This window comes from Anser brachyrhynchus, assembly GCF_964034855.1.
Source record: "Anser brachyrhynchus genome assembly, chromosome: 2".
In the NCBI taxonomy this organism is placed as follows: Eukaryota; Metazoa; Chordata; class Aves; order Anseriformes; family Anatidae; genus Anser; species Anser brachyrhynchus.
Genome location: NC_137695.1, coordinates 22,447,580 through 22,459,737, shown reverse-complemented (window position 1 = coordinate 22,459,737; position 12,158 = coordinate 22,447,580). Strand labels below are relative to the sequence as shown.

Genomic DNA, 12,158 nt, shown 5'->3' with positions numbered 1-12,158 from the left:
GAGTGCTGAAGCCTTGCCTGCGAGTGTGAGACGGGAAGCCCCAGGGAAGAGGAGTCTGAATGAGCAATCTGAAAGGCAGACACTGAAGCCTAAGCCCATCATCAGTTCTACAATTACTTTCAGAGACAGAAAACAGGAGCCCAGATATATAGTAACCGCGCACGTTATTCTACCGATTTCTGAGACTTAAGTGAAAATTTCCAATAATGAGTTCAGAGATTAGACCCTGACTTGAATGTTCTCTTGAATACATCTAACCGCAGAGCTTTGCCCAGTTATCCCCGTGTCAGTTCAGTAATTGAAGTGTTTAACAAAGACAGTTGGAACAGAAAAACACGTGGTCTGAAAAACATCAGGAGATGGAGATTCTGCCAGTGGTGTTTTGTTCAGACGGTTCATCACTTTGTTAAAAGGCATTCTTCATTTCTGTTCTCAACTGGGCTGCCACAGTTCTTCAGCACTGCTGCTTGTCCTGCCCTCCTACAAGACAGGACAATCACCCGTGCTTTCATCTCATGGAGATAGTCAGGGTCTGCACCTAAGTCTCTTCTCACTCCTCCCTTTGACAGGTTAAATAAAGACTCAGATTATTCTGTGTGATCCCAGAACAGCTATTCCATTTGCTTGAACTCTCAGCAAAAAGACCACGGCAGAAATAAATAAAGTGAAAGCAAACCAACTAGATCTTGAATTCTTTACCCTTGAAGTCAAGGTGAGGTGATACAAAGCATACCGGTACTGCTTCAGCTGCTGCTATTACAACTCTAGGGGAAGAAGATTGTACTCTCCAGCCCTGTCCTGCCTCAGCCTTTCATAGGACTGAATTCACTTTGTTTTAAACCGTCTTCTGAGATATTTACATGAAATTCCAACAAAACAGCAAAGGTCAGCCAGAATCATTCCAGCAAAGCTCAATGGAGAGGCTGACGCGAGAGGACTTTCACTCAAGAATGTGTCAGGCCTGAAGATGAAGCTTCAGAAAAACATCAGGATGCGCAAAATACCCAACTCTTCCCTCCAACAACATCCCAGGTATTAAGCACAGGAGGAATACAGACCTGGCATATTCACAGCTTCCTATCCAAGTCACAGGAAGATTGGCTGACTCTCTTGGATCAAGCCCTAGCAATTTCTACCATCACTGCACACAACAAAATCTGACATTAGCAGGATGACGAGTAGCAGCAGTAAACATCAGCGTTCACAGAGGAGAGCCACCAAACAGGAACTTGCTCAGTGCGGTGCACAAGGCACTCCCAGTCAAACACCCCTGGGCTCATGACTTGTACTTTCACATGACAAATCACGCCGTCTCAACAGCCAAACTCCACCACACGCTGCCTTCAGGCAGGTACCAAGGCAACCAGGCTGATGCCACTGTGTGGGTAGCTAAGGGGAGCTGGAGAAGAAACAGCGTTCTGACAGAAACCCGGGAAATTATTTCCGAACGCTTGCTATATTCTGTCTAAATCCATTCCGAGTGAGTTCAGACTAGATGAGATTCGTTTCTCCAACATCCCTAATGTAAGTGAAAGAGACCACTTACTAGGCAACCACTGTTTTCTAGCTCTGAAAGGTGAACTGGGCTGGAAATGCCATTTCCTTGTTGCTCTGTGTAGCAAACGCCCAGTGCTTACCAGGACCTCCAGGAGCAAGGCAGCAGTCCCCGCTACAAAACACGCTGCTGTGTGACAGAGGCTTTTGGAACAAAGAGAATTAACGTGGTGTCAAAGACGTTTAACATCAAAGGCGTTTTAATGGAACAGGAAGTGTTACAGGCTTAGAGGATCAGCATCCCAATTTATTCTGAAATACATTGCACATTTTACCGACCTCAGAAATACCCACGGGATTCTCAATTACACAAGAACTCAAAGCATTCTCTCTTTGAAGGGTTCCTATCGGACCGAAATCTAGTTAATTTAAAAATATGAGCTCAAAAATATTTCACTGGATTGCTTGTGCCCTTTACCTTTGAAATTTCCATTGAAAAAAAGCCTGTATTCAGAAGGGTGAAACCAATTTTGAGTAGTATGAAACGCATAAAATGAACGTTTAACAACAAAAAAAATTGTTCTAATAGGCTCTAATTACAGCTCTGACAGAACAGACATAATTATTTGCTTATAGAAACATCATTATTATGCTGATGGTACTTACAATCCCAGTACAAGCTCCAGAGACTACACGCTGTAGCCTAGATGCAGTCATCTGGAAAGCGATAGTAGGATCTGTGTATTTTAAAAACTAAAATAAGATCAAATTTCAATTTTGGAAAGTTCGTTAAGAATTACAGCAGGGTAAGGAAGTGAATGCCAGTGGTGTACATCTAAACAACGGCTTACAGAAAACATTTTTCTAGGTATCATGGAACTTTACAGAGTTCTCATCTCTTCCCGTGCACCTTCACTCTCACAAAGCACACCATGTACCCAGCCAACTTTCTAATTATATGAAAAGTTTGTTTTTAATCTTAAACTAAGCCTGAAATGAGAAACAACTAAAACATTCACAGATTTTGTGAAATAATTTTCTTACATAAATAATCAGTGTCCTATTTTGCAAAGCACATTTTTCTGTTATTCCTTAACTAGTAACTGCCCTATCAACAGTCCTGGAAAAGAAGTCCTCTTATTTAGCTACCGCTAAGTTTAAAAAAGCTCCTTATTTTCTTACATCACCTTAGCCTTAGTCCCAAAAATAGAAGTAGGTACTTATTTTTTAACCTGGAAAGGTATCAATTAGCTGTTCCAGCGCTCAGAGCTGGTGTCCAGAAAGGCTCGAGACATTCGGGCTTCCAACAAGCATCACAGCACCTGCACTTGCAGATGTGAAGAGCATCGTGTTGTGACACAGGCAGAGTGCAGCGGTAGTTCATACTGAAAGGAGAAAAGTTTGGCGTTTATCTGAAGAATATTTAGAAAAGAACTATCTTTTGTGAAATATGTGATTCTTGTGTTTGCACATGCCTGTTATAATTACCTAAGTCAACTGCTATTTCAATTAATATTAACTTCAGCAAATAAGTGCAGCAACTACTTTGCATAATATAATATCCATTCACAAATTCTAGAGTCATTTCAAAAGCCTAATCTCTAAAATGTCCTTCTGCAACGAAAATATTGAGACTTTTTGCCAGGATTCCTTGAACTTTCTACTTAAAGCCAATCTTTTATTCACAGAATATAATTAGCTGTTCATAATTAAGAAATGATGAAAGAATTATTTAATCTTCCTGACATGCAGATTTAACTTACAAACGTGTTTTACCCTCCCTAAAAGGCAACATGGCTACTTACCCCAACAAGTTTGTTTGTTTTACAGAGGTTGAGTTTTCTACTTTTCAACGATGCACCTACCTTAACTGTTTTATCACTGAGTCTCCCTTCATCCAAGGAAATTATTTGAAAAACTAGAACCATATTGAACAGTATGCTTAAAAGCCATTGCTTCCAACGTTCAGTTTTGGAAAAATAGGATGATAATAAAACACGTATCCTTAGAAATCACTCTGCTTCCTCCATGTCAAAATAAGAGAGAACCCTGTATGTATGTGCACACACGTGGTGGTGGCAGGGTAATGAACACAGCCAATGTTAGAATCTGGGTTTTAGAAGTCATGCCATTTGCTTTCACATCTAAAGCACAAACCTATAGATATGCTAGTGACATGCTCTGGGCAGTTGTTTGCATTTGGCTACAACTTTGTGAATAATTGTGCACCGCGTACCACTCTCACACTGCTGACTCTGCTGAGAAAATCTTTCACGCAGCACATATAGGTCCACCCAGATGACCATACAATGAACTTAAAACACCATCATTGATCTTACTAATTGCATCTGCCACTTTAGGTGGTTCTTGTTTCTACTCAGCTTTCTTCCCAAACACAATTCCAATTGTTAAATGGTCAGAATACACAAAGTGACAGATTTAGTGCTTCCTTGGCAATTTATATAACTGACTGCAACTCTGTTGTTGCAGTGAATCATGATTTATTTGTCTCACAATGCAGCACATAACCTTTTAAATGCTAGGGAAAAAAATGCCAGTGCCTCTTTAAAGTTTATATATGGCTGCCCACCACCATTCCTCATGAACGGGGTTTTGAGAGACAAATGATAAAAACAAGCTGTGAATTCTACCCACCTACTCCCGGCCATTTCCTGCATTCATCATCCACACATACTGTATTTACAGACAAGCATCCTCACCACGAGAACCAATACACTGTTCCAGTCTCCCCACTTCCTCCTGGGCAAGAAATTTTTTCCTAAATTAATGGCAGGTACTCTGCTAAATGCAGACGAGGATAACGCTGATCTGCACCAGCCCTCTGACTGATTCATGCCAACTCAGTCACATCAGGTGAAATTAACACAGGCTGCACGGGGTTATTGAGCCATCTCTCTCCCGGTTCCAAAATTGTGATCCCAATCGTGATCCTCTTCTCGTACCCTACTCTGCATGCCTTTTTTTGCATTTACTTCTCCTACCTTTTACATTCAGGTTACTGCACTCCCACCCTTCTCATTCAGATACGCTGTTTTATTCGTGTGTTTACGCTGTGCCCATCTCCCTGGTAAATGAACATCTAATGACTCACTGTTGCCCACCACTGCCCAAACTACTACCACTCATAAGCCAGTCACAACCCTTCAGCACCTTTAATTAAGAAAGCAATAATGAGAGAGGAAAGATTGTTTACTTTCAATGGACCAGCAGTGCCTCCAATTAATGCAAATAAGACCTGCTCATTGAAAAGCTATTTATTCAACATGCACAGCACAAAGTATTTGGATAATTCTTACATTATAATTCAATTTTAAAAATTTAGGAGGGAGAACTCAAGCAGTTGATAAAATAGTTTTTTCCACAAATGGCACCTATGGAATTAGTAGTCCATTCATTAGGTGTAACACCACCTCTCATGGGCAGATTTTAAAACTGTCTGCAAAGGCGTGAGTCCCTAAATTGTCCCCATTTGCAAAAGGGAAAACAGGGCTGCAGAGACGAAGTGACTTTGTCTAATCATGCAGTAGATTCATGCCTGCCTGTGGCCTGCTCCCACCTGGTCTCAAAGAAGCCCTCTAAAGCCCAGGCTGGTACCCCATTTACTAAACTCCCTTCCCTGAATGTTTCCCTAGATGTCTAACAAACAGGCAGAACATTTCTTCACGCAGTAAATATGCTTGCAAGGTACAGAAGTTACAAATCTAGACTTCAGTGTAACAGTCTTTGGAAATATACCCCCAAATTTGAGCTATTTGAAATATTTGACATAAACTACAACAAAATTAGACCAACTGATCAGGAATGAGGATCCTGGGTAAGACCATGAGATGCACTGGGAAATTAAGACGTGAGCAGAGAAGTATAGTTCATAGAACAGAAGTTGAATAATAAAGAACAGAGCTGACAAGCACTGTAGCTCTGTCGATGCATCTTGTCTGCATTTTGATCAGGCAGATCAAAATTGCAAGCCCTTTTCCTACCAGATTACAACAGTGCAAACAAATGTTAACTAAAAAGGAAAAATGCTTCCCTGTCTATCTGGAATTTTGCAGATCAGTGCAAAGCAAACATCACAAATTTTGTTTCAAGCATTTCCATTTGGTTTGGACAATGACAGCAAAAACCATTTAAAGTGGATTTGCTGTTATATTTGTAAGGCAGCAGCATGTTTAGAACATTTAATTAGCCACAGAAGGTGGTTAGACTCAGTCCAGCATTTTACTTCCACTTTTTGGTAAAAAAAAAAAACAAGGCTGTAATTTAGGAATCTACAGAAAAGTACATTTACAGATGCTACACACTTCTCAAATATGACTGCAGTTGAAAGAGACTTTATAAATGTGACTGAAAAAGCTCAAGGAAGTACACCTCAGTGTCATGGAATAAACATCTGAAATTAAAGAAACGAGCAACTTTCATCCACCGATGGTATGAATAAAAAAAGTAGATAATATTGTCTGCTGCATTGATAAAGGCAAAAAAATCACGTTGAGTAAACAAATTGTCAAAATAAACACATCTCTTGCCACACCTCAGAGAAAAAGCAGTCATTTTTCCTTCGTTATATGAAACAAAAAGCATATATTGCAGACTGCCACATTTACGCACACAGCTGCCACTTTAATGGGTTGAAGCAAGTTCCCGTGACAACAAGTAATTTTACTTTATCATGCTAAATTCAGTTAATATATTTTTTAGTTTTAGGAATATCATTTCGAAGGTATATATAGAAACAAGGAAGCACCCCTATGTAACAGCCCAAAATAACAAGAAACAAGGAATAATTCCTGTGCAACAGGTGTTTCAGCAACAGGTAATTCACACTACCACATTATGTCAAACAAAAATATTCTTAAAGATTGTCATAAAAGATCTTAAACCAAATTTTGGCTTGGGGCAAATGGACATAGCGTTTATGGAAGTTAACATCCCTCACATAAAATGGAATACCACAATGCAAATTCATCAGAATCGATACTTTAGTTTCAACGATAAACTCTACCTTCTAAGCTGAAACAACCTACTCTGTATGAAAAAAGCATATATAGGACTTTGTGATAATGGCCATTTACCGTACACCAGGTCCACTGCTTTAAAAAGCTGCTAACTCCCTAAAAAAGACTACTGAAAGAGGGAAAAAAAAATCATCTATTTTGCTTAATATTTTACTTGAGTTGACCAAACTTCCCTTTTTACAAGAACAGTCACAAAGAAGCCACTTTTACACTGCTGTCATTTCTGCTTAACATAATTTTTGCTGATCCAAATAGTGTTTCAAAATCAGTCAGAGACAAGAACTTGTTGAGAGACCCTGTATTTATTACATATAATATAAAGCAGGATGCTATACACAGATTGGCAGTCAGGTATACTAATACACAAGGAATACATAACTTGTAAAAATCTAATAAAATGGAACATGCAACATATTCTGGCTCCTCCTGCATATCCAGTAGGAGTGAGATAGTGTTTCTTGGGGGAAAGCAAATATTTAGCATCAATGATAACAAGCATAATCATTTCTTAGAAGCGGTTTCATTTCAGAGAACAGACAGTGCATGGTTATTCTTATTATTCAAATAAATAAATGATCATCCATAATCTTACCTAGTTCTGGTGGCAGCACAGTAAGACGATTTCCCTGGATATGAAGTTCTTTAAGCTGAGTGAGCTCCCCAATTTCTTTAGGCAGTGATATCAGGTCATTGTCTCTAAGACTCAGCTAAGAACGAACATAAAGTAGTCAGAACAATTTTTGGTTACCCTAAAGAAGCCTAGAACAGAACTCTACTCTCTCACCCCCACCCTTCTTCTAAACACCCAATTCTTCCAATTTATTTACAAGTGTCTGCTGATAAACAAGAAAACAGTTCCAGGTGTAGTGGTCTATTCCTGCAAACATACCCCACTACTTCTCAAATTGACTAGATTCTATTCCTACAAGCATTGCAAAAGTGAATTGATTTTCCAAGAATTTAGATAAATTACTTACTATCTGCAACTTTGTGAGCTTCCCAATATCTGGCGGCAGGATTTCAAAATCGTTGTCACTTAGATAGAGTGCACGCAGGGTGGCTGCAAATTAAATAGCAATATATAAACAGGGTGGCATATAACCCAACCATTTGAGGTCTAATCAATAAAAGGGAGTCAGGTTTGATTAATAACCCTGACTTGGTGAAAAGCCTTTGACATACCCAGGGCTCACAATAATAACAAGCAGGTCAAACTTAGATTTACTGGCTTATTGTATTGTTGGTGAGTTCAGGAAAACATCTATATTCAAAAGGACTGACACAATTAACAATTTCTACAATAGTAGACTCTGGCAGGTTTTGGCATATAGTCTCAATACTCAGCTGTCAGAATAGAGTCATTACTCCTTACTACCCCCCTTGATTCTCATTTATTACACCAATTTGCATCCTAAACAAACATAAAAAATCACCTGAGATTTTTGGACAAATACATGTCTATATTAAGCTCTACAGAAAGCACAGCATAAGGCAGGGAAAGAGACCTTAAAAGAGAGTAATACAACAGGCTCAAATTGTACAGTTTGTAATTTCCATACTTAGTCTCAATGAAATTCACAAGGAAAAAAAAAATGACCTAACACAACTATGTAGCTGGCTATTACTGAATAAACATGGCATGACAGTTAGAAAAAATAAAATGAAAATGGAGACCCACAAAGAACTGTTGGGTGCAGCAGGAAGAAGGTTGTCAGGTCAGCAAAACCTCTCCTCCCCGACAGAGAGGAGATCCTATTTCTTTTATGCAGTTTACTCCTCCTCTTTTTATTTCATTATATGTGACCATTTTTAATAAAACTTACTGAATATTTCCTTCTGTCAGGTTACAATCACAAAATCTTTCTCAGACCGCAGCATTCCTTCCTCTCCCCTTGCCTATGATTTTTGCTAGTTAATGCACTGAGCCTGAAGTCACTTCAGCACAGTACATGGAAAAGACCAGTAAGGTGGCATAATCTCTGGAAGCCAGAAAGTGCCAGAATTCAAGTTGCTTAGGCAACCATAACGCAGCCCTTTTGCACATATGCATTACAATATCTGAATTTTAACCACGTGGCCGTGTTTTCTAACGCATTCAAAGGTCAGCTTAGTTCTACCATTCTGTGCCAAAGATTTTAACCTTAGTGGTTTTTTGTTTGTTCTTAACATACTGGTCACTGTAACATCCACAAGCTGTTAAAACTGTTTCACTAATTAACCATCAGGAACACAATTGTTTTCAGACTTAAAATACAACAACTGCTTTGCAAAATAGTTTATTATTCCCTGAAGCTTGTAAGCCTCCACAAAATTTTAACTGAGGATGGGGCCGAAGGAAATATTACTCAGAAGAAAACTGACATACCATCGCTAACCAAGTCTTCTCATGTCCAATGGTGTCAGCTGACTGGATGTCAATGATAAATATCGCTGAGCTAAGTAGAAATATTCAAGACATATTCAAAGAAGAAAACCATAAATATCGGGAAATTGCTGTTGGAGTTTGGTCTCCATCAAATAAATTTAAACTGCAGAAAGCAAAGCACCATATCATGAAGATTTGTAGAGTTTTTGAAAAAGTTTCTTACTCAGATAGAAGAAGTTTCCAGGTAGAGAATTTTCATTTAAGTTGTTGTAAGTCAAGTCAAGAACCTCCAGAGCTGGTAAAGAGCCAAATCCCCTTGGCAAGGTATTTAATCTGTTCATGCTATAGGTGAAAAGGAAAACAAACAAACAAACAAACAGAACATGACATCAGTATGCATGTCATCTGGTAGGAATAACACAGGCAACAAGAGTTTCATTTTTAAAAATGTAATCTACACCAAACTTCACTTTTTTTTTTCTTTTAAAAATGCTTGATGCTACAAAATACCTTTTTTTTTGGCCTTTTGTAATGCAGACCTTTCTACGAATTACCAAACCACAGAATATCCTGAGTTGGAAGGGACCCACAAGGATCATGGAATCCAGTCCCTGGCTCCACACAGGACCACCCAAAAACCAGACCACATGTTTGACAGCATTGTCCAAACGCTTCTTGAACCCCAGCAGCTTGGTGCTGTGACCACTGGGGAGCCTGTCCCAGTGCCCTACCGCCCTCTCATTGAAGAACCTTTCCCTAACCCCCAGCCTGACCCTCCCCTGTCCCAGCTCCATGCCGTTCCCTCGGGTCCTGTCGCTGTCCCCAGAGAGCAGAGCTCAGCGCCTGCCCCTCCGCTCCCCTCATGAAGCTGCAGGCCGCCATGAGGCCTCCCCTCAGCCTGCTCTGCTCTGAACAAACCAAGGGACCTCAGCCACCCCTCATACATCTTCCCCTCCAGACCCTTCACCATCTTCGTAGACCTCCTTTGGACACTAGTAGTTTTATGTCTTCCATATATTGTGTCCAAAATTGCACAGTCCTTGAGGTGAGGTCACACCAGCACAGAGCAGAGCAGGACAATCCCCTCCCTCAACTGACCAGCCATGCTGTGCCTGATGCACCCCAGGGTACAGTTGGCCCTCGTGGCTGTCGGAGCACACCGCTGGTCAAGTTCAACTTGCCTCGACCAGAGCCCCCAGATCCCTTTCTGCAGGGCTGCTCTCCAGCCTCTCACCCCCCACTTTGTACATATAGCCAGGGTTGCACTTTCCCAGGTGCAGAATCTGTCACTTGCTCTTGTTGAATTTCATATTGTTGGTGACTGCTCAGCCCTTTAATTTCTCAAGAGCTCTCTGCAAGGCCTTTCCACCCTCAAGGGAGTCAACAGCTCCTCCCACTAAACTGTGTCATCTGCAAACTTACTTAGTCTATCTTCAAGTCCTGCATCCAAGCCATTCATGAAAACATTAAAGAGAACTGGCCCTAAAATGGAGCCCTGGAGAATCCCACTAGTGACTGGCCGCCAGCCTGATACAACCCTTTGAACCCAACCTGTCAGCCAATTGTTCACCCATTGTATTATGCATTTGTGTAGCTGTATGCTGGACATTTTGTCTTTCCTATAAATATGCCTGACACTTATGCACTCACAAGACAGGCAGCCTGTTATTCTGACCAGTGACACCTGAAACACAAAGCAAAAGGGAAAGAGGTGTCACTGTGCTATGCTCAACTTAAACATCGTGCCACTGTGCAAGGTGGTCCTTGCTAGGGGACCTGTGTTCTAGCTAAACTACAAGTCATCCTTTTATACTTCACAGCACCCTGACCACCTCTGCTAGTTCCCCCATACCACAAATTTCTTCACTGCAGTACCAAACATGAGGAATACCTCAGGTGTACAGTACTTATGCTCACTGGAATCTTCCTACCCCACCTCTCGACCTTTCTGCACCAAAATCCTCCCAGAAATACTCTGACTCTTATTCAAACTACCCCTCTCCTCTAGAGAGCTGCTTGGATGCATTGCATATAGATGTGCACTAGAGGTGAGAACAGGGTTCTAACACACCCGTGCTACTAGGGCAGTGCAGTTTGCCCTTAAATTGACTACAGGCACTTCTGAAGCAGAACCCATTTTGCAGAGCTATACCTGGGATGCAAATTATGCCTGGAAGATTGTGGGTCAGGAGGGGATTAAGAAGGAATAGCATTTAATCTACAAGATCCTTGTGGGTCCCTTCCAACTGAGGAGATCCCATGACTGCAGATGCTGTGGTTCCAGACCTAAGCCAGTTGATAAGTAGCACAGTGTTCCAAAACATCTCCTGGTCTTAACCCCAAGTGGACTCGCACACTACAGAAATGGGGAAAAAAAGTGAAGACCACTATTTGAATTTGAGCATGCTAGAGATCTAAAGTGACCAAATAAAGACGATAGAAGACAGATCATCTTGAACATGTTTATTTACATTCCAACAGTTCAGGATGCAATTCAAGTATCAGCATTTTATAAAAGTATCTAAAGCAGGATACGTACTGCCTAGTCAAAGTCATTTGTTATTTCCAATAGTAAAAAAAATAAAATCTTGATTTAATGTGTTCTAAGTGTGTTGAATTTATAATACAAACATTCTTTCCCTGAGAAGCCTATAAAATTAAAGCTTCCCCCATCAATGGTTTCCTAAGTAGCTATATTTTGTGTCCAATTAGTTCAGGGAAGTTCTGTGGTTCATGTTTATTTTCTCAATAATTCAAGCAAGCCTTCTGTTACTGTAGTTGTAACTAAAGCATCACCAATTCTACTTGAACATGGTATCTGAACACTTGACAGGAGTGCCTCAGACTGAAGTTCAGTAAGTACTACCTCTGAATTTAATACATACCATATTTAAAAAAAATTGGTGCTTCTTTTACAGGTTTAATTAAAAAATGGAGTTTCTTTAATTACAAACTTGGGACTTTGGAATTAAAGTCCCAAATTTAAAAAAAAAACAAATGCTGAATTTTATATGTTATTATTTATTTATTTAAACAGAGCATAAAACTCTTACACAGCATCCACAGAATTAAGTGACAGTTGCTAAGAAAGTAAAATTCAATACTTGTTAAGACTGGCTTCAGTATTAGATGAATGTGAGCTGCTGTTGCCCTTAGAGGGTTATCAGTATATCAGAATAACTACTTGATCACTCTTAAGTATCTGATCATCCAGGACACTCGCTAAACAGTCTTGAGCTGTAATTGCCGAGTTATCATCACAA

The 12,158-nt window shown here is 40.1% G+C and overlaps 1 protein-coding gene across 7 annotated transcripts in view; it reads right to left on the bottom strand.

Annotated features, from left to right (window-relative positions):
- The window catches only part of RSU1 (Ras suppressor protein 1), a 100,868-nt gene that overhangs the window by 64,233 nt on the left and 24,477 nt on the right, over window positions 1-12,158 (bottom strand). For all 7 annotated transcript variants that reach the window (XR_013947055.1, XR_013947056.1, XR_013947057.1 and 4 more), the window contains exons 5-7: window positions 9,119-9,237; window positions 7,508-7,590; window positions 7,123-7,237 (exon numbers count right to left, since the gene is read on the bottom strand). Coding sequence is in view for 4 of the 7 variants with exons in the window: in XM_080581471.1 (XP_080437597.1) it covers window positions 7,123-7,237; window positions 7,508-7,590; window positions 9,119-9,237 (317 nt within the window). In the remaining 3 variants the exon portion in view is untranslated. The remainder of the gene's footprint in view (window positions 1-7,122; window positions 7,238-7,507; window positions 7,591-9,118; window positions 9,238-12,158) is intronic.